Consider the following 26,805-nt stretch of genomic DNA (forward strand, 5'->3'; position numbering starts at 1 on the left):
TTTCCAAAAGTCCATACACTGTTCAGCTAGTAGAGTTACCGGTGTAAACACAAACGTATATCTTATTAATTAAGGCAGAATTATTGTGTATATCACCATACCGTGTAAAATGAACAGTTGCTTAAAATTCCCTTCTCCAGATCTAAAGCAATAACACCTGGTAATTATTCTATTTCTTAATTTTGACTCGGGGTTCACATTAAATTATTGTTAATGGTTTAACCCTTAGGACCTTTCTGCCTTTAATCCATGTCCATGCCAGTTTTGGGGGGTGCAGTGATGTAGCAGTCAGCTCTGCTTCTTGGATCTTTGGAGCCTGTGGTCTGTCTGCGAGGAGTCTGCACGTTCTCCCTTCCACATTAGGAGTTTTCAGTGGGCTCCGATGAGCCACTCGCCTTCCCAAGAACAGGAATCTCTAAATAAGGGCAGGATGGATGTTCTCTGGGGCAGCATAATAGCCCCATAGTGAGCATTGCTGCCTTGCAGTGTTGGGGCCCTGGGTTCAGCTTTGAGTCAAAATGAGTTGAGTTTGTATGTTCTCCCCATGTTTGTGTGGGTTTCCTCCCACAGTCCAAAGCCATGCTGGTAGGTAAACTGGCTTCAGGGAAAACCAACACAAACACACACAGTGTCTGTCTGCCCTGTGTTGGACTGGTGTCCCATCCAGGGTGTACCCTACCTTGAGCCTATTGCCTGCTGGGATAGACTCCAGCTCCCCCGCTGAACTGCATGATGGATGTAAACATTTTGACATATCTATTTGGTTTAAATCCTGATTTTCCCATGTTTCTCAATATTCAGTTTGAACTGTTATTGCACACCCATTGAAATCCAGAAATTGTAAATATTATACATACATAAACACCCAGTACTTATGACTAGAACTTGCTTCTTGGAACACAGTGTGTCCCTTCTTTTATTAATGATTTATATTTGTGCCTCCTAGTGAAAGCAATTAGAAAAAGCATTGAGGTAAATCAGATCGACGTTAACATCCTCTACAGGGGCATATAAGGAAGGCCAAGAGCACTATGGGTGTGCGTCTCATCCTTCAAAAGGACAGCACCCTTTTTATTTCGACAGTATAGTATCCCCGTCCCTATACTGGGGCATTAGAACGCACACAGACTGCAGGGTGAGCGCCCCCTGCTGGTCTCACTAGCACCACTTCCAGCAGCAGCCTTATCTTTCCCAAGAGTCTCCCATCCAGGTACTGGCCAGGCTCACACCCGCTGAGCTTCCGTGGGGCTGTCAGTGGCGAGTTACAGGTTGATATATAGCTCTTGGCTTTAAGAACTACCAGTTTATTTGATTGACACTGACTCCATCTGACTCCAGCTGCGTGTTTTGCTGGAGCAATTCAAGTGAAGTAACTTGCTCAAGGGTACCGCAACTGTGCCGCACCTGGGATTTGAACCTGCAACCTTCCCATTACAAGCTCAGATCCCGCCCGCTGTAGACAAATCCCCCAACCAGACTAACACTACCCCTAAAACCAGCAGACTCACCCTCCCAACCCCTTAATCCTTTCGCCATTTTATTCTAGACTAAAGATTAACAATACTAAAACACTTATATAACCAGTTGTCATGTTGTTCTGTGTGATCATACAGACAGAATGGCAGCTACATACATGTAATCTTATAGCCTGGCTGCATGTGTTAAAGCTCCAGTGCATGAAGGTTACACAGTTAGATCTGCATCCAGGTCTAATTTTTCTTCCCCCCTGCCTGTCCTCCAGCCTACACTCCAGCTCTGCCTGCCAAAAAAATCTTTGCAGTTTAATGGGATGACAGTACCACACACGAAAATATGTTTATTTTCCATATGTTTGTGGGCACCGGCCTCTCTGGGCATGTACAGTCCCAGTACTGCCAGATCACAGGTCCAGACTGGTCGGAACTGCAAACCAGCCACAGAAACGCAGTCCGCTTTGAAGTATATGAGAGCAGCAATAAGTATTTTCACAACCCCACAAGCTTTATTGGATACAACGCCCGTCAAGGAAAGCCACTTGATTCGGACAGCACTGGGGTACATACTCTGAATATAATGCTACATGATATATTCCTAAAGATCATAGATTCCCATCACAGGTCACACACAGCAGAAAACACACCAGCAAGCAGCGATGACAGTTTCGTACTGCCCTGCACACCCAGGGCAGTATTCTCCAGCCGTCTGCAGAGGAATCAGAGCAGCTCCAGTCTGTTCCCCCGAGAGGTTAAGGCAGGCACGGAGAGAGGGAGGGGGTGTCTCCCCCCCACCCCACCGGAGAGACTCTGGATGAGGGAGGGTTTCCAGGGTCGCCGCTCACATTCCCAGGCTCTGAGGATCCACCTGGCAGCCCAGCAGGGTGGCTCCATCCTGAACGCACTGAGCCACGTCGAGTCCTGAAACACAGAGCACACAGGCACTGCTACAGCAGCAAGATAGAGGCAGCTGTACAGGGGGCCGCCTATCGGCTGGAGGAACACCACCGAGAGCCAAGAATAATGCTTAACTCGGAAATAAGAGGAGCTAAACACCGTTTTCAGGTGGATGGGATTTAAGAAGACTCATACTAATATTCTTTTCGGGCTATACAATACACGCTTGAGGAAAAACACGGCTTACACTTAAAACTAGGAACTGAAGGCCCAGAAGTCCCCAAAATAAGCAGGAATATACTATATGAGGCACTTTTCATAGCCAAGCTGAACTGAAGCTTTCCGAAGCACAAAGTTTCGAAAATAAAACTTAGACAAAAGCATCGGCAAGCAGGTGATGAAATTGGCACAGAAGAGATGGACGCATCACGCCCGGACTATAAGACTACAGCAGGGAGTGCGAGAGAAGGGGCATCCTTGTCAACCAGCTCAGGGCGGCTGATGTCTCCTCATGACGGTTTCCCGGAGGGCTGGGCCAGGCTCTCCACCAGCGCTCGGGGCGGGAGGACCAGCTGTCCGGGAACGGCGTTCGTTCCACTACCTGGCTGGGCTTTGATCCAGGACACAGCTTTCAGGGCCACGAACTGCCACTCATCCCTGGAGTCCAGTTTGAAGCCGTGCAGCCAGAGCAGAGCCAGCAGAGTGGCCCACACAGTCTTATCCAGGCCCTGGAGAGGAAGCGCACAGAAGCAGGGTCATGACCGAGCTGCAGCAGGACAGGACACAGGCAGGACCGGCCTTGACTCAGCATGATCACCTGTCATCTTGGAACTAGGGTCACACTGACTCACTAACAGGGTTCAAAAAGGCGGTTATAAATGGGTCCATCTAAGCCATTGGGTGGCTAGCAATTACAGTGATCTCTGCTATTCCAAGCGTTTCCAAAACGCGAATTGGCTCATATGCGACTTGTAAATAGGGGAGGTCTGTTTCACACGAAACTCACGCTGGCTTATACGCGATTTCATCCCCGACATGTTGACGTTTTTGCGTCGCGGAGTAGCACAGCTGAAGGTGGCAGTCCGCGCCGGAATTCACAAGATGCTCCGCTGGCCCACGTGCTGCGTTTTGGAAAGCGTTAATTAGGGGCGGGGGGGCGGCTCCTCAATTTCCGTGCCATTTTCACGAATTCTTCTGCCTTGCCGCACATATGAGTGGACAAGGGGACAAGAGTGTGTCCAAGAAGCAGCATGCTGGCGATAACATTTCAGGTGGTGAACTTACGGTTAGTGTTTCTTTATTTATGATACATTTAACGTGTATTTAAACGGTGCCACCATTTTTAATGAGGATCATCATTCCATTTGGAAAAGCTTCGGATAGGCTCTGAGTGGTCTGCCCACAGGCCTATTTTTCCCCCCCATAAGCCTCGTTATTTTTATTGAGCGATTCTGCACAACGCGAGGTTTCACAGGAATGCGTCTATCGCGTTACAGCAGAGACGCCTGCACTTGAGTTAAGGCTCCGGCTTGAACGAAGCCTGGGGTATCGGCTTGCCCCCGCAACCCCTTGAGAAAAGACGTGGCTCGTGGTCCTGGTTTGAAATGCACTCAGTTTCCAGCCTCCTCCTCTGGTTCTGCTCTTTTGAAGACCGCTGGGCAGACTGCGTCAGTGTCTTTGAGAGCTTTGAATACTTGTATTGGGTTCCCTCGTAGTCTTCTGTAGTCACTGGTACCGAGGACCTGGGACTGGTTCTGACCAGAAATGGGCATGGCGGTACCATACACCCCAGGAAAAGATACCCATACACCCCAAGATAAGTCAGCACTGCTTGCTGCTGTGGTTAATGGAGATTAGGACCCCAATATTGCAGCCAGTGAGCCTGACACACATTACAGAAATAAAATGACTGGCCACCTCTCCGGGCATCTTGCTGGCCACCTCCTGCTCCGTCTTCCCCAAAACCCCCAGCAGAGCCTCCTCCAGATCCCAGGAGCCGTTCGCCTTCTGCAGGGAGATGAGCTTCAGCAGGGGGTCCTCCTCCGGCTCGGGGGCTGAGGAGAGACGAGCAACAAGCGTGCGAGACCTGGAGAGCCCAAGAGACCCTCTCTACACCCCCCCCCCCATCTCATTTCACTTCCGGCACAACTGGGCCTTTCCCCAGACTGACCCAGGGTTTATGGGATAGAACTGTGACACTTGTTTAAAGATGCAGGACGTGACTACTTGACGAAAACAAAAACAAACTGCTCTCCGATACAGATGCTGAGTACCTTTATTCCGGGTGATTCACTGGGTATCTGTTACGGCTGATCAGACACAGTAACCCGCACAGTGACTTCGTAGAAGACGCTTTGTGAATAGAGTCCACTGGCGTTTTGTTTAATAGCTCAGTCTGGGTAACGGTTTCAGCCTAATATTCTCCAGTGCCCACCCTGCAAGCACAAAATATAATCGCCCTTCGGTACACTCAGTAGTGTGCGAGATAAAGAGCAAGCTGGTTTTAATGCTTCTCTTTATTCGACATTTTAATGAACAAGATGAGTATCTCCCTGGTCCTGGAGAATCTCCACAGCCTCAATGCTCGGTAATTTATTCCAGTCACTTCTGTAAAACAATTGGTCCTTGAGGGTTGAAGGATATTCTGATTTCCAAGTGATCTCTAAATGATCATGGCGAAATTGGTCCTGGCCTTTAGAAATGTAGGATTTAAAACCTGCTTGACTGGCACTCTAAAGTTTGAAATTTAGATCTCAAAAATGCCAAGCCGCGGTTGAGTAAAATGCCAGAATCGCCACCCCTCCCCCCAAAAAATAATTTTAAATATCTTTGGAAGAAAGCAAGGGCAACATTTAATTTAATTAGCGGTGTATTTATTTACTTCTACATTTTAAAATATAAATGAGCTTTAATTAAGCAGTCAGATGCGTTCCAAGTCCATATCTCTTTTCTTCTGTGGCCGTTTACTTCCTGCACAAACTCCTCCTCACCTTTAATTCTGCTCCTGACATTAACCGAGAGAGAATCTAGATCACATAACCGCAGACGCCTTCAGCTGCCACAGTAAGGCGTTCAAGGTGCCACTACGCAAGATGGTTGCACTTTCTATCGCCTCACTAACCTGATCCAGAACATGGGCAAGATCTTACAGGGAAATATCTGAAATGCAGAGATAATCCAACACATTTTCAACTGCGACCACACACTCCCACTTGTGGTGTAGATGGAGAATTTACCTGTTTGGATGTCACAATCCTCCGATTCTGCATGAATGGAATGAGCCAATATGCCGTCGCACTGCATTGAATTATCTTTGAACAGAGCAGACACAAATGCACTTATTATATAGCCATTTCTTCCGGCAGGACTAGTCTGGAAAACCCCACAGTGCTGACCAGACTAGAGGTAAACCGACAGGCCCTTCAGGGATTTTAACACCAGCTGAACGGACCCCCAGAGCCAACGGGGTGAGAGTTAACTTCAGGTATACTATACTGTTTGACCTGATATACTATACTAACTCAGATACCCGACAACACAGCCTGTGGTTAAGTCACTCCATGCTTCTGTGCTGAGATCAGTACTGTTTTAAAGAAAAACCATCGAAGGCACACACCGCATGGCTTCAGTTAAAAAGTCACAAAGAAAAAGAAGGAGAAAAGAGTGTGTAAACTGCAATGAGGAACACAGGTTATTATGGTCTGCTATGCTGCTTTGTTTTCTCTTTGGATGCACGCGGATTAAGAGACAGTAACGCCTGTGAACGGATTTAGTTCTTTTTCTTTTCGGAACGGTCTGGTTTTAGGTGATGCAGGAGACAGCAGGCAGGTTGTCACAGGCCTAGTTAAGATCCCGCATCATATACTGAGCTTCAAAAGAAACATCACTGCATGCTTTTGGTAAAATAAAGCATGCCTATGATGGCTATTGATTAATCTCTCAAATGAGATGAGACATGAGAGATACACAGACATGTTCCATTCAATCACCTCACTAATACCAGGTGTTGAGATCTGTCTTGTGCAACATCGCGGGAGAAGGTAAAGGGAGAAACGAAGAATAAAAACTCACCAAATATTTTCGGCATTGGCATGGCTGCAGCTGAAATACCCCATGTAAAAAAAAAGAAAAAGTGTTTAAAACTTAAACGAAGGACACTGGCTTTTGCACGGGAAAAAAAAAAGATGCTATATTATTTTCGATTGAAAGCCCACGTGTTAAGAGACAGTAACTCCCGTGAAAATCACCGCCCTTCCTGCAAGTGTCAATGACTCATCTCCCCGGGAGCATCCCAAGACCCATGAGAAGGAGTGTCAGGAGGTAACAACGGACATTTGAGAGAGGGCCGGGCGATTTTCAGAAGGAGACGGATCAAGGCAGGGCAGTAAAACGGGGTAAATAAACCTTCCTGCTGGCTGCACCGAACCTCGCGAGCCAGCATGGTGCTCCCCGACTGCCGGCACCTTTCGATTGGTCTCCCTGCCCGTGCAACTAGCTGGCTTTGTGCAGCTCACACACACAATCGGGAACACAAGCAGTGAAGATTGTTAAAAGAAGTGCACAGTACCGCACATGCGAGTTGGACGGGTTCCAGCCAGACAGAAGGCCATCGGCATACACCGGTCTGCAAAACAACAAGAGGAAGATGTTTACAGCAGCAACCAAGTCACGCCGATACAGAAGTTCATCTCAGGATCGATCCTGGAGAGCAGGTTTGACTCCACAGGACCTGGATGGCTGACCGCCTCCGTGTCCGGATGGAAAAGACATTCAACCACATCCCCACCCTACACTCAAGTCTGCCCCCGGTGCCCAGAACCGGACTGAGATGGAGCACATTCTCCCGAGCCAAAGAATTCCTGGATACCGCTGTCAACAGTTCTGGCCGAGTTACTTAAACATGGATTCAATTTTTGTTTTAAAAGATGGCAATAAGAATGCACCATTGTTTTGCCTTTCCTGCTATTTTTATTCCCCAGTGTTCAGATCCTCTGATGTTCATCAGTGAGTTCCACTGTCGCACTGTCATTCCAGTTGCAATAAATCAGAGACGATACTGGGGAGGAGGCTGACAGAGACTGAGGTGGCTGAGCAGGCGCAGTCGTTTGCACTGCTGCGGCCCTGGGTTCAATTCCTGGGGTTCTATCTATGTGGAGTCTGCATGTTCTTCCCAGGCTCGTATGGTGCTCCTCCCACAGTCCAAGCACAAACTGGAGTGAGTATGTGTGGCCGTGTTTGCGTCTGTGCGAGACCTGTGATGGACTGACGTCCCATCAAGGGAGTAGCCCTGCCTTGAGCCCATTTCTTGCTGGGATAGACTCCGGCTGCCCCGTGACCCTGAACTGGATAAAGCAGAAAGAAAACAGATGGATGGCTCATAGAGTCAAAATTCTGAATAGGCCTTTTGTGTGTCAAGTGCTTACACACTTCCTGCACACCCTGGGAACAACAGTGCATGTCAACAGGGCTTTGACGTTTGCTGGGGTGAGAGCTAATGTAGATATTTGTTCTGGTGTGCACCAAGCTCCACCGTCCACTAAGGTTGCTACCTTGTGTGAAAGTTAAGTACACACTCGCAAAGTGACACAGTCACAAACTAAACCGACTAGTAGAGACTAAATTCACCATACTAACATGTACCCGTAACCACGCGAGGATTGCTTTCACGGGAGATCCACGGGACGCAGAAAACAACACTTGGCACGGCACAGTACGCGGTTACACACTGTATGGACACAGCCACAGTGACGCCATTAACAGTGCCCAGCGGCCTACACCAGGGCAGCCTTATTTATGGTACCGATAGACATTGGGCATGGACACCCGGAGACAAGGGCAACGCCAAGAGCGGCTGTAGACTCTCTAGATCTCGCTCAGCCCCCCAGCCCAGCCCTACTCACACTGGAAACGAGGGATGTTCCTGCGCAGAACAGGACCCTGGACGGGCTGCTTGTTCTCCTTGTTCACGCCAATGAAGGCGGTGTGAGAGCACACCACTCCGGACTGAGTGCTCAGCTCCGTCGCCCTCTTCCTCACCGCCTTCTTCTCCTCCTCGCCCTCCTGCTCCCGCTCCTCCCTCTCCAGGGAGCGGAGGAGCGAGCGTGCCCCGAGCCTGTGGATCGTCAGCCTGCGGGAAGAGAAGAGCGACTCGCACGAGCTCTCCCCTCCACTCCTTCACTGCTGGCGCAGCCAGGTGTCCCAGAAAAACACCCCCCCCCCATTTACTATGAAGGAAGCAGCTCGATCCCTGTCCACTACAACCACTAGGTGGTGCCACCCACCTGGACGTGTGAGTCCGAGCCCTGGCATAACTGCCAGTGTCTGTACCAATCAGCCTTGATAAAGAGACGAGCACGAAGCAGCACAAGGCAGCCTGGCCTTGGGCCTGACCCGGACGATCCTGCAGAAGCTTAATATTTATAACCACAAGTGGTGTGAGGAATCTGAAATGATCAACTCTGTTGTAGCAGGGACCCTGCATCACCTCCGTCTGCCTGTTTTTTTGCTGTACCACAGTGCTTTGAGTTGACCCACGTCTCTGCAGGTGCTATAGGTTCGAGTCTCCCACCTGGTCTTCTGGCAGCTCAGTATCTCTGAATATGTTTTATCAAATGTCCTGTTAGGAACTGTTCTTCTGCTGTTAAGCCAAAGAAATACTATTTTACACTCATGAGTGCAAATGGATGAAAAATTAACATTTAAGTCACTGTTAACCAGGGACTCAGCGTGGCTATTGACTCCCAGACACAAAATTCCTCCATATGCAAATACAATGAAACGTTGAACTACAACATAACTGTACAGTCAGTAAATTAATGAAGTGTGACAGTAAATATATCATGCTGCTTAACTTAATGCAGTGTAAGGACGACAGATATAACTGTATCTTACCCATTCTCCTTGTCGGGCTTCAGGCTGAAGCTCAGTTTGCTCTTGTAGGGCTCGTCTCCCAGCTTGTACTCCAGCAGCACTGAGCCTTCTGCGCTGTGATCACACTGAGAGAAAGAGAGAGAGAAATGAATACCCAAAGCCAACTGCATTAATGGCTCTCAGAGAGGCAGACACAGGATTAATACAGATGCTGGCCATTGAACATCACAGAGACGTGAAAGGGGAGAGAAAGAAAAAAGGGGGATTTCATTCAGATATACATGGATTCCACTGTATTGCTGTAGAAGTGACAGACTGACAGGGATGGAGGAATCGGCACTGCTGTAGAAACAGATGATCTACAGAGACCAGTGCTGTAGAAACAGATGATCTATAGAGACCAGTGCTGTAGTAACAGATGATCTACAGAGACCAGGTCTTACTGCACGCAGAGAGGTGGGAAGAGAGAATGACTGGACAGAAAGGCTCATCATAACCGCAGGGAAACACAGCAAGAGAGGCACAAAACGGACATGCTGACTGTCTGTAGACTCAGGAAAACCCGAATGAGCCGAAGTTCAATTTCCTTTCGGCAGTCCTGACCTGTCCTTTAAGCTGGGCGTACAGCAGTGCTCTCTGCCCCTGGAACAACGCTTTCAGGGGAGGTGACAAGGAAGACACCTCCAGCCCAGACGGGACGTCCCAGCGCACAGAAATCTCCCGGACTGCAGGCTGAAGAGCGAACCGCAGAGACTGCATCACCTGAGAGGAGGAGAGGGACATCGCCAGACTGAGACACGTTCTTTTTCACCTGATGTCAAGAGACTAGAACACACATTTTACAACATTGGGGCTGGATTGTTGTAGTGCAGACTTCTCTGGTACCACTAGTCACTATAATTCAAACCTACAACTTAAATAAAAAGCAGGTGGTAATCTTAAAACCAGAAAGTGAATTGTGGATATTTCATCCCTGTTCTGGCAGGTTGAAACTTCCATTCAGACCTGATTTTAAAGTCTTGCTCACATGTGAAGCTCTACAACAGTGGTTATATCACTCAGCCCTGTTCCTAGGGAACAGCGCATCTCCTTCAAATGATCAATTAGTAACTACTGATGGACAATGCAAGTTACACGATCAAGGAGTACAATGACATTCTCTGAGGCATGTTGCCAAATGCCTGTAACACAAAGAAATTTGAGGGATTATGAGGTTTGGAAATATGACTCTGATTAGGATTCGAGGCAAGAATCTGATTGTTCTATTACAGTGAATGAAGAGTCAATGAAACTAATAAAAAATGCCAATGAGAAAACTGACAGCATAACCTGATTACTTAAGAAGCAAGTTACTTCTCTCAGTTAAGCATTGGAGGTCTCTTAAAGCAAAGCAAAACTACTTTGCTGACACATTATACAGTACACATCTTCCCGATGAAAATTTTATTAAAATGTAATAAAACGGATGTGTGATTAAGTGTCAAAAGCCAGGCTGGGTAACTTATTGCAATCACATGACTAATTGACGTACCACAATATGATGGCTAAGAAGTTAACTATGTTTAGTTAGTGGTTTTAGATAAGGCTATTTTGACCTTTTGGACCTCAAGGTTAGACAATAGTCAAGTGGAGCTCACTAACTCATGACCAATATCTGACCGGCGCCCGGCTGGGCTCCGCTCTCTGACCGGCGCCTGACCTTGGGCTGCAGGCGCTCGGTTCCGGTGATGAACTGGAAGTGACCGGACCCTTCCGTGGCCATTCCTCTGATCAGGGCACTGGAGGCTCCCTCTCCAATCCCAAAGGTGAAGCACCTGGACACAACACAGTCAGGCTGCACAGCGATATACGACCAAAACACACAGAGAAACACTGCACACCAGGCTACAGTCTGCTACAGGGACAGCGTCCAGCCCAGAGGAAAGGACAGGGGATCACGGGGGACACAGACCGGAAGAGACTACAGGGCCACATTCGTACAGCATTTCCCCAATGACGGCTTTTATTCCACTTAATTTAAAAAGCAAAACCAAATGTGACGTCTTGTTGATACGGAGGTGTCTCCGGGGAATTTCACAGATTTCAGATTTAACTGTGTGGTTTCCTTACCAGGAATGAACACGCTTAAAGCCGATGGGGTGAGAAATGTCAGAACTGAGAAGGGTGCACGTGACCCTGTGCGTCTGCAGAGATCAGAACCAAGAGCAACAGCAAAGAGAGGGAAACGGACGTGGACAGAGTGATAATGGGGGAAAAACTTCCGACAGTACAGTTACTTATAAGATAGAACCGATGACCGTGTACTGTACCTACATGTACGCATCTGTAACCAAGACACAGGCGAACGACACAAGGGCAGGAGACTCAGTGACAGTACAGCCAGATCCTACCTGTGTGAGAGACTATTAGTCTTCACAAGGTCTGTCACTTGTTTGGTGTTCCCTACTTCTCCATCCGTGAACACAAAGAGCTGGAAAACAGCGAGAGAGAGAGAACGAGAAGCATTGAACTCGTATTTATACTTCTCCCTCCTGTTTTTCATAGTAACGTTCATCCCAAAAGATCCCCAAGCCCTTCAAACATAGAAGGGGGCTCATCTACCACTGAAGGGCAGCCCCCCTCACCCGGCAGGGGAGGTGGACACGGCAGAGACCACTGACAGCAGCAGCCTGCTTCTCCCCTGAAGGTCTCTGCTCCCAGAGCTGACCGGGCCCAGCCTGGCCTGGCTTCTGAGATCTGAACAGGTCAGGCTACAGGGAGGCAACTTAGCTCAGCTTCTCAGGGTATTTCCATTGCTGTTGAACGAGTGCCCATTTTCTCCTCCTCTCCAGTCGAAAACTGGCCCGGGTGCAGTGGGAATGAGAGCGTGCGCTCTTTCAGCCCAGAGCTTGGCCCCTGCGGAGCTCTCTGGGTCCCAGGCAGCCACGCAGGTCGGGCCTGCTGGGTAACCCACACCCTGCCTGGTCAGAAGGAAAGCCATGAGACTCCCACCTCACGGCACTCGGTGGGTTCACACTAGGCAAGCTACTGGTTAGGACTAACGAAGACTGGAATGCGGAGGGCGAGAGTCTCCACCCAGCCCCGTACCTGGCGAGGGTGGGCAGGCAGGCAGGGCTTGTTGTAGATCTCGGTCAGAGGCTGAAGAATCTCCGTCCCTCCGAGATCAGCCTCCATCGTCTTCACCTTCGCCAAGGCCTTGTCCATGGTGTCCTGGCTGTACTCCACACTCTCCCTGCCGCGGAGAGAGAGGGGCCGTCAGGCTGAGGGCACAGCCAACCAAGGACAGAGGGAAAACAGGCGAGACACCGCTCAACAGTACTGAACGCAGCGGGGAGGAAGAACACTGCCTTGTGGGCCTCCATTGCAGACAAGGAAAGAATTCGAGACACGTCTTCCAACTCTGGACTTCATGCATCATGGAACAGCAACACAGTAGTTTCTAGAGGTCTTAACGACAGCGTATTACTGAAATCCTCCGTGAGACTGAGCATTCTGGTCAGGTTTCCTGGAGCCGGCCGACAGCTGCTGCTGTCAGTCCTGAACCTCTCAGGCGTGCGTCTGGATCGATTGCTCATTCTTGGCAAAACTCTCGGAGACCTGCGATGCAGTGAAGGAACACTCTTGCCATGTCTGATCACTTACGGGAAGAAGGACTCGTGAGTTGACCCAAAGCCATAAATATTGAAGTAACAGCCCAGGGGGAGGCTCTTCAGCAGGAGCAGCAGAGTATCCTAAAGACAGAGAGAGTGAAGGCTTGACAGAGGACACTGCAGAGCACAAAGTCCAGTGACAGAGGACATCGGACACTGGATCCCTTATCCCACTGGAGCCCAGTTCTGGACCTAAAGCCACTGGCCAGCAAGGTCTCTTCAAACCTCCAGCTTCTTAAAAGCAAGGGAAACTCTCAACTAGGTTCTACAGCAATTCCCTAAATATTGATGCTATAAAATCTAGGTGCAATACCTTTCCACTGGTCAATTTCCAGAGTATAAAGCCGTAGAAATTGCTCAAATGCATTTGCTAACAGGACAAGTAACACATTGACGAAGCCCGATCACCCAACAGGTGGCAATTAGGCAGGGTTTTGGTAATAACTCAGGAATGAAGAGGCATGTGAAATTTTCAAAACGGCAAAACTTCCATGGCCAAGAAAAGGTTGGAGAATCGTATAAAGACAGCCAATTTCCCCGTTTATTTTTAACACAATGCCAAAACCGCAGTGGGGGCAAAATAGTCATTTCTTTAAAAACACAAGGTGTTGCTGACATGCGTCAACACCACACATCCCTAGTTATGTAGGTTTTCCAAATCTAAAATTTTGAACTTTTCAAGTACGTGTTAAATCTGGGTCTCTGTCAGCAACACATGTGCTTTTGTGTCCGCGATGGCGTGCACTGGTGTGGAAGTGACCGGGCACTGCCCCCCAGGCACAGCGGATCCTGGTGTCCGTCAGGGTTCGAATGGCTCTGCGTGTGTGACAGCACGCCGGCCGCCGGCCGTACCCTGGCACTCTCGATGCGCTGCTGTCCTCCGCCCTGGCTGCTCATCTCGCAGCCCATGCTGCCCGAGCGGTCCACCAGGAAAATGAACTCGCCAAAGGAAGACAGGGCCGAGGACACCGCCCCGGGGAACTCGGGGTACAAGCTGAGCATCACCGCCGCGTCTCCCATCAACGAGCCTGCAGGAGAGGATGACGTTAACGCACCGGGCCTGACGCCGGACGGCGGTAACGCTCTGGTCCCGAGACAGAGGAGAGCGAGCTCAAACAGGCCTCAACGAGCCTCTTCACAGCAGTTTCAGAGTCCTGGCAGAAGTGTTACCACCTCGTAGGCATGCTAGGTCAGTACCGGGCTAACCAGGTTGTGCCTGCAACTGGTGCAGTGGACCAGTAGGAGGCGCTCTTCGCTACAGGCCAGACTCACCAAACCAACGCTCCAGTGTGCTGATCTGTGCTACGAGAGGCATCAGCTTTCTGGTGAGTTATTCAACTAAAGACTTTCAAAGGATCCCACCCAGCAACTTCCCCGATTCAGTTAAGGATTATTGTTGGCAAAGAGCTCAGCTGCAGACATTATGGATTTCAGGGTGGAAGATGGTGGATGGGTCTATCCTCTCATATTACCTACAAATGGAACAAAGGCAAACAAAAATGAGATCCCAGTGCACTTACAGTAGGAGAGTAAATTTGCAAAGAAGTAGACCTCAGGGAATGTTCTCTATGCGGTATTGAAAGCAGATACGTTGCTAATGAATGTGCTGTAAATATGGGTGGGAATGTTACTTCTAGAACAGTGAGATACGCCTCAGCACAAACTAACACAGGTACCGACCAGACATCTCTCCAAACTGTACTGTGCTCGCGCACGCTCTAACAGATACTAGGTAGGATTGCAAATGAGCCTAAGAGAAGAGCAGAAAAATCATTTAAAAGTTCACAGATGGTCCCTCAGTCCATGTGGCCAAACACTGCGCCCAACAAAAGTAAACAGGGGGGAAAAAAAAAACACAAGAAACTAGAAGTGTAAAATTAATAAAAGCAGGCTAACAGCCGGCTTGTGCAACGTCACCCTGAACACGTTATAAAGAGAGTTCAAAACATTCTGAGTATTAAAGCACTCAGAAGGCAAGGATTTGTCATACAACACTCAGGGCAGTTTAGATATCAGAGTACCGAAGATTTCAGACAGTTTTAGAACACATCCACAGTATCCAGCCACTCTAAGCCTTCCTACATGATTTTCTACCTGAAAATTAAATCACTCAGAATTCAATAAGGTGTCTATGGTGGTGATTTTTTAAAAACATCACTCATCCGTCTTGCAGAAGAGCGCTCTTGGATCTTCAGGAGTACCTGCAAGAGTCACCACCCACGCACAAGTCTTTCAACAGTCCAGCCCGCAGGAGGAATGCGTGCACCTGGAGCACAGCCACACCCACGAGCCAGAATAACCACCCAGCAGCTCCCCTCGGACTCGGACAGAGCACAAGGACTGAGGCAGCCGTGTGGAAATGGCTTCGACGTTGAAGTCGCTCGTAGATAAATGTCACGGACACCAGACACCAAATTCCAGGAGCAGCCCATTTGGAAAAACCTCTCTCAACTGGACTCGGTGGGATCCTTTAAGAAATGGCTTGATGACCACTGGCGAAGCGTGTGGCACCTCGAAATTTTCCAGACGAGCTGAACCCCCCCCCCATTTCCATTTGTCATGGGGAAAGTCCAAAAGAACCTCTTACCTACCATGTTGCCGTTTGCACAGCGATCAGTATCGGAAGAAGAGAAAGAAAATCGGTTTCCTCCCACACTAGAGAGAGACGCTGGTAAGTTAATTGGCCTCTGGTAAAATTGGCCATGGTGCTAGTGTGCGTGCCTGTGTCTGTCTGCCCTGAGATAGACAGGCGTCCTGCCCAGAGCGTATCCTGCCATCTGCCCATTGCTTGCTGGAATAAAACCTGGGCTGGAATGAACCTGAATAAAAGGTCACTCAAAGGGACGTGATGATACTGTAATGAAATAAACCTACTGTGCACAACCCTTTTTGCACTTACACTTCTGATCTGCCATTTCAAAAGGAAACAGGAAAATCCTAGCGCACAAAGCCTCCAACAGTCTCCAGCTCTTAGCTCATGATCAGTATCAGGAGAAATAAGACAGAATGAGTTTCACACGTGAATTCCAAAAGAACTGAGAACAGGGGCAGGGGGAGGGAGAGAATCCATGCATGAGGTCTTGAAGTCTTGCAGACCGAACACAGGAAATTGGTAGAGGACCCGAGGCGAGTATTTTAATCCTAAAGGGATTTGACAAAGTCCGCCCAATGGAACCCTTCAAGAGATAAAAACGAAAACACGAACTCCAGCACAAGTGGAAACCAAGAGGAAGGGCAGTTCTAACAGAGAGCAGGATGGACTTGGAATGAGACACCCAGCCACACCGGTGGACCTAGTTTTCTCCAGCTTCCCTCGGGAAACCAGACACGCGAGACGGGCCTCAGGGCTCCCTCCTTCTTTCTTATGAGGCCACTAACTCGTCAAGCGCTCCTCTGCTTTCCCAGGGGGGTTGAAAGTAAAGCGACCGCGCGGTTTTGAAGACGGCGGCTCTGCTGCGGGTCACGCCCCATCGGCTGCCCTCACCAGCGGGGGCGGACTGCTGCCCCCCCTCCAGGATGGCACTGGGCTCGTGGGCACGCGTGTAGTAGACCAGCAGCTCCACATCCCGGTCGAACTTGTGGCCTGGAGACAGGCTGACCTGCGGAGGGAAGGGGAGACTGTGCTGAAACGGAGCAGGGAAACACACACAAGGGAATCCACACTGGCCCTGGAGCTGTGCCTCCTGGCTGTTTGGGTACTCAGGGGACAGTGCTCTGTGATGTCAGTCATGCCACAGAAACTGGACACTGGCGGACCTGGCTGCCCAGGGAAGACCAGATCAGTGACCACAACCTGGACACGGGCAGACCTGGCTGTCCAGAGAGGACAGGCTCAGTGACCGCAGCCTGGACAGAGAAACTGGACACAGGCAGACCTGGCTGTCCAGAGAGGACAGGCTCAATGTTCACAGCCTGGCCACAGAAACTGGACACAGGCAGACCTGGCTGTCCAGAGAGGACAGGCTCAGTGACCGCAGCCTGGACAGAGAAACTGGACACAGGCAGACCTGGCTGTCCAGAGAGGACAGGCTCAGTGACCGCAGTCTGGACAGAGAAACTGGACACAGGCAGACCTGGCTGTCCAGAGAGGACAGGCTCAGTGACCACAGCCTGGTCATAGAAACTGTGTGACAGTGCCAGCAGGGAGAAGCACATCTCAGTTGGCTTAAGAAACTTCCCAATTGTTATGGCTTTGGCTTTAGCTAACACGGCTATTCATCGGCCATGCCAATACAGCTGGCTGAGCTTGAACTGGACTCCTGCAGGTGGACACAGCGCTAGCCAGACCGCTGGCTGGACTGCGTCTCTGTGCTGAGCAACACGTACCTTGGCCTGCGATTTATCCTCGGCGAGATACTCCAGCGGGCTGAGGGGGCAGTTGGACTGCACTCTGTCGATGCTGCTGGGGGAGGAGATGTGGGCGCCGAGCGCCAGGGTGTAGGGCACAGCGCCCCCCGGGACGCCTGGCGCCTCGGCCGTCACGCTCTCACCACCTGGGAGCGCAGAACAGAGGGGGTTAGTCACACACCGCAGCGCCTTCATAGGGACTCATCCAGCTGGGTCCCAACCACTGCGGGGGACCCAGAGTCGATCCCAGCTTCTACGGGCGCAAGACAGGGTACACCCTGGAGGGGACGCCAGTCCAGCGCAGGACACTCACACCAGGGCCAATTTTTCCCAATTAACCTCCCAGCATGTCTTTGGACTGTGACAGGAAACCAGGGCACCCGGAGGAAACCCACATGAACATGGGGAGAACATGCAAACTCCCCACAGACAGAACCCCAGGAATTGAACCCAGTGCCCCCCCAACGCTATAAATACATACAATATAAATACAGCAGACTTGCAACTTACTCGGTCGACACCAGAAAATAGAAAATATTGGAAAAATGCTTTATTCTCTGAAAAACTCTTCAATTTAGTGAGGCCTATATAGTTGTCTTATTTACGGTACTTTTACTTATATTTAATATATTTTATTACGGTAAGAGGTTAGTGGGGGGGTTATAAGGGTTACAGTGTAAAATTTGGCTTTTCTCCAAATCCCTAATCCCTGTGTAAATTGGGAGTCGACTGAATTTAAACAGAAGTGTAAAAAATGCGTCCACTGCTGAGACATGACCTCTGCCCTCCCGCTGTCCGGGGGGAGTTTCACCTGCGGGGGTGTAGCGGGGGTTGAGCACCCCGGGCAGACAGAAGCGCAGAGCCCCGTCCTCCTGCAGGGGCAGCTCCGTGACGTAGGACAGGCTGACGGAGGCACTCTGGCCCGGGGGCAGGCTGCCCACGCTGAGCCGGAAGACGTCGGGGCTCTCGTCGCTCTCCTCCAGGAGGAAGGCCTGCTGCCCGGAGCTCACGGCATCGTCGTACTCCTCTCGGGCCTGAAACACACCGGGGGGGGGGGGGGCGATCACACACAAACACGCGTCCAGTCTCGCACAGAAGACGACAAGCATGCGCAACCCTAGAAGCCTGAAAGAAGGGCCTGAAGACACAGGAGAAAGCAGCATGGAAGTGCTTTTCCCAACAGAACGGGAGGCTGCTCTTTACACAAAGGGTAGCGGGGGTCAGGAACAGGCTGTCAATCCATTAATTGAAGGCAAATTCCAGGGATTCTCCAAGAAACAGCTGTGATCCTAAGATCACTGAGCTATCAGCAAAAAAATTAAAATGTTCCCATTTTTTAGGCCATCTACAGCTCTTACAAATCGATGGAGCGGGTCAAAACCGGTTCGACCACTTTCGGCTCCCCTCTATACACAAAAGCCACACAGTAAAGCCTCAGTCTTCATGGGGACTGACTGAGGTCTTTAAACACTCCTTGAAACAACAGCCAGGCCCTCTCCAGGAATCCGAGGGCTGTAGTTCAAGTGGATTGCATGTTTCTCCCTCAGGTGAGCACACCAATAGCAGGTGGAGCAGCACAGGGGCCTTCAAAGTCGGCAGGACGTGGGAACGACGACAGACTTCACATTTTTCATCTTTGTACAGCTAGAGCTGAAACTAGAGCTTTTGTTCTCCAGATGCTGGGGATCTGACATGAGATCAGTTTGAGCCGAGTTGCGCAATTCAATTCCCACCTCCAGGACGGTCTGGAATCAAAGTGGGGTTTGGGAGGTAGGGTCGAATGCGAGAGTGAAACAATGCAGTGAGTGGCTCAATAAAATAGGTTGAAAACTTTTTTTTAAATGTTACGCATTTATATTGAGGACATATTTCTGCATTTTTTATGCAACGTGGGCTTCAAGGTAAAACATTTTTTTGTGACGGAGTGACATCAACAAGCAGTCATTATTACCTTATTAAGACATGCTGAGTGTCTGAGCTGACGCAGTTTAATTCAATAAATCTTATTAAAGTCAATTATACCAATATAACATAAAAAAACTTATCTACACGTACAACCTATTGATTCTCAGTGATCAGTAAGTCTTGGCGTCACTTGGACTCTTTAAGACAGGATGAGATTTTAAAGAATTTTTATACACATGCAAGACTACAATCATTTGTGTTGTGATGATTAATACGTTGTGATTAAAAGCCTGACATTTCTCTTCCGATCAAAATCGGCCGTTCATTGAGCTCGAACTCGGAACAGTTTTCCAGTTTTAAAGGCTTTTTGCACGCCAATATAACAGCATATATATATCAAATACTGTTACAATATATATTACTGCAATAACAGTAAAAGGTACACAGTAACTTGTAAAACCTCCAATTTACATCACAAAATAGATTAAATTTCCAGATCTGCGCAGCACCATGTCCTGCTATTGAGAACAAAGCAACAAGACTTCTGGTGAGGTGAAGCGGCTCTAGTACACTGTAAACAAGCAGGCTTGTGAATCCAGCTCTTTTAATCCAGGAGAAATATTGTTAAAGACTTCTAGATGGTTTTTACTTACAAATACTACTTCTTAACTCTGTTAACTCTGCGTGCAGATCACGCTGGAACATTTCTGCGGTGAAATGTCTGCTGCACAACCTGTACTTATTCACTTGTCCATCACACTAGTTAGTACAGGGACTAGTGAGCAGGAAGGGCTTCTTCACATCACAGTTCTCACAAGCTCTCGCTCTCACCCGTGGAGAGACCAGGGATTTGCAACAACGTGGCGACTTACAGTACTTTCAAAGTTCACCATTTCGTGCGTCAGTCGAAATGTGTCCATTTTTTTACACTGTCAAAAAATGTATTTTGTTACCGAGATGTAATAACCGGTCGGAGAAATGGGGACTGCAGTTTGACTGTAAGACACATCGCCTGTTCATTATCATCTTTCCATTTTATATCTGAAACAAGGAGGTTACGGCAACGCCGCCAGTGAATCCGCAGTGGCACCCGGACGGGCCCTTCGCTCCCTCGCACTCACCTCCTGCTTCTCTCGGACCTCGGCCTCGATGTCCTTCCCGCCGACGCGGGCCACGAAGCGATAGACGGCCGAGTCGCTGTCCATGGGGAACACGAAGACGGCCTCCACGGGACTGGACTCGCTGTTCTCGTACTCCAGGGTGGAGGAGACGTCGGCCACGAAGCCGCACACCCGGACCTCCACGGACACCGCCTTCAGGGGCACTGCGACACAGAGAGACAGGGCATGATGGGGCGACCGTGACCACGGCTTCAAGACCAGGTGTAACCGACCCTCCTGTCAATTCCAGCGCCTGGAAGAGGTAGGTTGTTTCTGAATGCAGCTCGGCTGCCTGCTTCTTTAAAGGGTACAGCCGCGCTATCCCATGAGCCCTTACGGGTCAGCACAGCCCCTGCCCAGGCACACAGGCAGAGGAAATGAGTCGTGGTAACGCTGGGCAGACACAGGCTCGACAGGTCACCATGGTGGAGAGCTCTTCCCCTAAGCCCTACACGCCAGCGAGCCGTACCCCTGACCTGCTGGCTTCGAAATCTCTCACTGTAACCAAACAGTACCAGCGGCTCCTCGGTCACCTGGCATGCCTGCCTGAAGCATTTAAGAACTAAACCCTTCCGAGTCAGCATTCGGGTTTCTTCTGAAAGGACCGCTGCCAGGGTTCCAGCTCTGCAGTAGAACAAGACTCCCTGGAGCCGAGCCAACAAGGCGCAATGGTGTTGAGGACGTCACTGTAAAGGTTGGACACATTTCATACCAGATATCAAAAAGACAAAGACTTTTATGCTTGATGGCTCTTTCGACTACAGAGTGCCACTGGTCCCAACGAAGATGTTGAACTTAATAAAAACGGACATGCTCCCGAGAGGTATTCCAGCACAGTGAATGTCTGTGGGACTGAAGGGACTGATCACTCCCCAACAGCAGGACAAATACACAGAGGTGTCCATGCACATGACTGCAGAGGACACCGAGCTACATGGACAAGATACAAGGGGGCACTGGTGTCATAACACTGCCCAGCACAGACTGAGCCACGTGTACAAGATAATACTGTAGGAGTGCACCAGTACCATAACACTGCCCAGCACAGACTGAGCCACATGTACAAGACAATACTGTAGGAGTACACTGGTACCATGGCACTGCCCAGCACAGATTGAAACAGGAAGGCACACAGGCAATCTTGTCTTACCTGGTTCATTCTTCAGAGTCAGGAGACCACAGCAGCTCTCCATGATGCCTGTGAAATGAGGAGATAAGTGTGAAGTCTTTCAAAGCTCTCAGGAGACCTCGGTAGACAGGAAGGAAATGGTTTCCAATGATCACTTGAGGAGCTACAAGAAATTAAAACGCTAGGTCTGCACCATTTTCACTAATAATGCTTAAGGACTTGCACATTTTGGTATTTGTGGGTTTTTTTTTTTTAGAAAATAATGTTACAAAACTATTCAATGTATGCATCAGTCAAAAAAAATGAGGCTTAATAGGGTGTCCATAAAAAAATTCCCCCTGGGGACAATAAAACTCGTTTCTTAATTACAAACACTGAAAACAACAGGTGTCATTTAAATGCTCTTGAAAAAGACCAGATAGCAAACAATGTCTTGTAACACACAGCAGAGCAACAGGGGGAATGGGGATAAACCACACACATCACGTCAGCCACTCCCAGTCAGTGCCTACAGATACTGGCCGCAAAAATAAAAGAAGGAATAATTTGCAAATACGATCTACTGCCTGCCTACACATGACTACACTGTCAGTTGAGTATAAAAGCTAATTAGATGAATGAAGAACTGTAATTGGTAATTGAAGGCAAGGATCCAGTAATCGACCGATCTACTGATCCTTCAATGACAGGATCCTGCAATTCCACTATGACGGAACAGAAAGGACGGGTATCCTCCAGCCTGTTGGGTAGTAGGCATGGATCCTAGGCCCTCATCCAGCTGTCTTGAGAGCAAGCACTGCATCAGCTTTACCGGCATGGCTGCCTATCCCGTTCCACACCCCCACAACCCTTGGGGTAAAGACGGGGCTTTCAGGTCATCTCATTTTGCACTCGTCTCAAGACTAATATGATTCATTTCCTCCGGCCTGTCAGCCATAATCCCCACAGAGTATCCAGTTTATCTGCACTGGAGCAATTCCAGGGCAACCATACATTTTCTGTAACACGGCAACCAAAAGTGCACATGATATATAACATCCGGCTTTCCCACTGCATTATCCAATCTAGGACAACATCCCTTGATTGAAATTCTCCGCTTTTAATTATGTGTAAACGATGACAGCATGAACCCCAAAACCTTTTCAGAAGCAGCCCCTTCCAGCTCGGCGTTTCCCAGTTTGTACTTATAGTGTACTGTGGCTTGTTTTTACTACCTCTGGTCAAAACTCTGCACTGCTCTTCAATACAGTAAGCGCTTCCTCGAATTCTGCCCAGGACTTTTCGAATTTAAATCCACAGCTCCCTAAAGCGTTTGCCAATCCTCTTAATTATTTTTTTTTTGGACCATCTGCAAACCTGACCTGGTTTTATTACCTTTGCTAGAATGAGGGGAAAAATGTTCAATGCAAGAAAACGCAATTTGGATTTCCACGACAGCACAGTGATGAAACCAAAAGTCAACGTTTTGACTGATTATTTGATGAGGCTGCAGAAATTTTCAGAAGCACAGTTCTTTGATTTCCATTTTCTGTCCAAGTAAACGCACTATTGATCCACTATTGACGAAAAGCATATGACCAGCCAAAAGGCCAGAAGAAGGCTTACACAGCAGATGCTCAATGTTTAATCAAGTGTTAGATCTCACGTGGCAATTTACAGATGACCTCTGCACAGGGAGCAAACAAATAATTCATTATTTCAGAGTGTTCAGACAGCACTGCCCTTAGTTCACTCTTTGTTTGCCATCAGATTGCGCTTTGGAGATTCTCTGCAAAGAGCTATCAAGGACAACCCGAGGTAAAGATCAAAACCAGGAGCAGGGGGGCAGCATGAGCCTTCGAAAAGCACAGTATTCGGGCTCTGGGGACGACAGCGATAGTAATGATAGTGCTTCGATTCTCTCTTCACTCTTGTGGCAACATCCTGCCTACAGTAAGAACCGATCCTCAGGGGATCCACTGGGTTCTTGACCTTATCGCCACTGAATATCATGGAAGGACAGGGGAGTCCGGATCTGGCCGGACAGATCCCACGACGCCGCGTTTGTCCTGTCGGAGGCGCCGTCAGCTCGGGGTTGGTTTCTCAGGATGAACATGTGCCCAAGCACAGGGTTCAAGTGGGGGAAACCAACACCTGGATGTTCTCAGGGGTCCTTACTGGTACAGCAAGGCAGCAAAACCGGCACCCTGCAGCATTTGAACAAGAGCCTGCTGCCGGAACAGCCCGACAGCACAGTGGGTGAAGCTCATTCAATTGCAAATTTTTCGCCTTCCTGGAAGCACGTGAAGGCTGTAGGAGGCTAACGAGCTCATTCTTCGGGACAGTCTTTCGACAGATCTCGGCAAGTAAGCACCTGCCACTCCTTGCGAAAAACAAGCTCCGAGAACTGAAGCGGCTTTCGCCGGAACACTTCATCAGACAACGATATATGAACCAAACGAACCAGACGCAAAGCACTTCCGACAGTGTTTTTTTTAATCTGCCTTTCTCTTTTGATCTTGAAATCAAAGACATGCCCCATTTAGCTGGAAACCGCTAGAGAGAAAATTTTGAGGAGCTTTCCTGTGAACATCCATTTACCCCCCAGCATGTCCTGGTGGTCTCCTTTAATAAATACCTGAGTGCCTCCCACACAGACTGAGTCCACTTCCCTGGAATTTACGGAGGCGTACAGCCCCAGCCCCCCCCAGTATAGGATCGCAGCAGGAGTCTATCCAGGAAAGCATCGGATGCAAGGTGAGGCACACCCTGCACAGGACACCGGCACATCACACACACACACACACACACACACACACACACACACCAAGGCCAATCTTCCCAGAAGCCAATTAACCCACCAGCATGTCTCTGGACTGTGGGAGGAAACCCACGTACACAGAGGGAGAACATGCAAACTCCACCCAGACAGCACCCCAGGAATCGAACTCAGGGTCCCAGCAGAGGAGCAGCAGCAGCAATGCTCGCCACAACATCCCCACGCTGCCCTATTTCATGTTTCCCCAAAAGAACTGACCTACAAAACACAAGGCCAAAGGTCTGAAAAACACCAAGAAAACACTCCGGTGATGCACTAAGGCACAGCAGAGGACAGGAAAGAGTGGGATGATGCAAACAAGCGGTATTGACGCTTTCAAACCAGCTCTATGTGGTCAGCTGATTCTGAAGCAAGCTTTCATGTTTAAACATCAGCTCACACTCACACAATAGAGGATTTCACAAACTCACTCATTCATCATGTGCTCATCACTTCTAAAGAACTCACTGGCAACATGCTGCAAAGGGCACTGAATCAAAAAACGCAATTTATACTGTCACTGGAAATACAGGTTTCCAGGATATGAAACTGCATCTGTTTCTCATTTTCAGCAGATGTTCTGTGGGGTGGGGAATGAATTAAAACAAACGTTTTCCAGCTAATATCTTTTGCATTGTCTACAGAAAGGAAAAAAAAGTTCTGGCGTTACTGCCCCAAGACAAGACAAGTAAGGAGTTCATTCAGCGCATCAGGCACTTTATTGGTAGTTGTCAACTGATCCCACAAGCTCATCTAACTTCTGGCTTCAGGCTGGGTAGTTTGTTCCACTCTCCCACCCCCCTCTGTGTAAAAAAAGCCTCCTGTTCAGGGTTATAAATTCACTTCCACATAGATTCCACTTGGTTTATGTTTTGCTGAGGAGTTGACAAACCGAGTTGGGCTTGTCAGATGTTGAATACTTATTTTATATTTTAAAAAAATGCAGTTAAAATAAATATAAATACTAAGATCCAGAATCTGAAATACCATCAGTTTCTCATTTCAGCAGAAGGGTGATCTTCTTCCTGGACACAAGAACTTGCTGTATTGATTACACTGAGAACACAACCAGCTGACTTGCAGAATTAGCCAATTCAGGTTTTCCCTATAGAAACGACTAAAAAAAACACAGCTTGGACAGATTAGTTATATAGACTGTTATATATTCAGTATCACTCTAACAAAGGCAACACTGTGGACGTCTTCAGAATCTCTGTGAAATATGAACCAGTGAACAAGTGCAAATCACCCAGAAGCATTTAATATTGAGAGTAGGAGGCACATTTTACACAAAGGGCTGTGGGAGTATGGAACAAGCTTCCTAGCCATGTTGCTGAATCGATAATTTACTAGCAAACAAATGCTCTCAAAGGGCTGAACGACTATAGCATGTAAACGTGTGTTCTCACACATTTCCAGTTTACAGAAGACCTTACAGACTCCCAGAACTACTTTGGGTTCGCAGCGCTGTCTTTAAGATCAGCCCAGCGGTGCGCTGCTTTGTGGTGAAAAAGCTTTTTACGGCGCCTGGCAGAAGTATTGGCGCAACCCCGAATCAAGGTGAAGAATATAGACACTTGGACATATTGGGGCAATCGCGCTTCCATTTCAATACAGTACATAAGAATGTAAACAGGTCAGGAGACAGCAACACACCTCGTCCCAAACTAAACATTATTGCTCTGAGAACTAGAGAACAACCTGCATTTCACGAAGGAATTCAAACTTGCACCGTCACTCTCCTTACCTCGATGGTTGTGGTGGGATCTGCTGAAGGAGCAAACAAAGATACACGGATGGCAACAGCACAAAAGTAAAACTAAATCAGATACAATAAAAAGAGGTCCACAGGGGGAACTGTATCCAATAACAAAAAAACAACAATTTATACGTTGTACACGAAGTTGTTGTGGTGGTGGTTATTACAGCTTTTGGGGGGTTTCGATTCATGTCCGTTTCGTTTTTAAAAATATAGAGGTACAAATCAAAACATCTGCGGTTATAAAAAAATAAAGACCACGTAAATTAACAATTTCAAAGGTATTACTGTACCTACAATGTTATTCGGTGTTGTGAAAAACAAACAGCCCTTGTTTTATCATATGGCATAAAGGTACCTTCAGTTGCTCCTTACCTGGATTTCCTGCACACACACCTACAAGGACCGTGACGAGGAGGCTAGCGGGGTGTTTATATGTGGGGATAGTAGGGCGCTAATGTTGTCTAACTCTCTGGAAAGGCCCACGCCCACGCCCACGCCCACTCTGCGGGACACTTCCCGGTTCTCCGAGTCTCGCTACAACTTTTTTTTTAATTTGTTATTTTTATTTCTGCTTAACAGAATAACCAAAAACGACAATACAAACAAAAGTACGTATAACAATTCAGGACAAAAAGATCGTCAGGGGTACATACTACAACCTGCCGCGGGCCACTGGGTTCCGGGAAAAAACATGCACCCCCGCCGGAACGTCTCATCTGATTGGTCGCTTGCGGGCTAGGACGTCATCACGCTGCGCTTGAAATACTTTTGCAGAAGACGGCCTGTATCAGAAATCGATTTTGGTTCATCGTCATT

The 26,805-nt window shown here is 48.6% G+C and overlaps 1 protein-coding gene across 5 annotated transcripts; it reads right to left on the bottom strand.

Moving 5' to 3' along the window:
- Window positions 1–1,959: 1,959 nt before the first annotated feature.
- LOC102690847 (von Willebrand factor A domain-containing protein 5A-like) lies at window positions 1,960–26,675 on the bottom strand. Of its 5 annotated transcripts, none has more exons than XM_069182422.1 (21): window positions 26,643–26,675; window positions 21,452–21,499; window positions 20,263–20,465; window positions 18,048–18,270; window positions 17,216–17,382; window positions 16,374–16,488; window positions 13,742–13,917; window positions 12,882–12,970; window positions 12,327–12,471; window positions 11,630–11,709; window positions 10,939–11,053; window positions 9,843–10,001; window positions 9,261–9,364; window positions 8,270–8,496; window positions 7,622–7,711; window positions 6,937–6,993; window positions 6,441–6,470; window positions 5,606–5,680; window positions 4,287–4,423; window positions 2,971–3,097; window positions 1,960–2,393 (listed from the first exon to the last, which is right to left on the bottom strand). In XM_069182422.1, exons 2-21 carry the CDS (start codon window positions 21,492–21,494, stop codon window positions 2,314–2,316), a joined length of 2,442 nt encoding a protein of 813 aa, XP_069038523.1. In that variant the 5' UTR covers window positions 21,495–21,499; window positions 26,643–26,675; the 3' UTR covers window positions 1,960–2,313. The 5 variants fall into 5 exon arrangements, with proteins under 5 accessions (XP_069038523.1, XP_069038524.1, XP_069038525.1 ...); XM_069182423.1 differs by lacking the exon at window positions 26,643–26,675 and adding an exon at window positions 26,362–26,618; XM_069182424.1 differs by lacking the exon at window positions 26,643–26,675 and adding an exon at window positions 25,975–25,996.
- Window positions 26,676–26,805: the final 130 nt, after the last annotated feature.

The sequence above is a fragment of the Lepisosteus oculatus genome, chromosome 23 (assembly GCF_040954835.1).
Source record: "Lepisosteus oculatus isolate fLepOcu1 chromosome 23, fLepOcu1.hap2, whole genome shotgun sequence".
NCBI classification, from domain to species: Eukaryota; Metazoa; Chordata; class Actinopteri; order Semionotiformes; family Lepisosteidae; genus Lepisosteus; species Lepisosteus oculatus.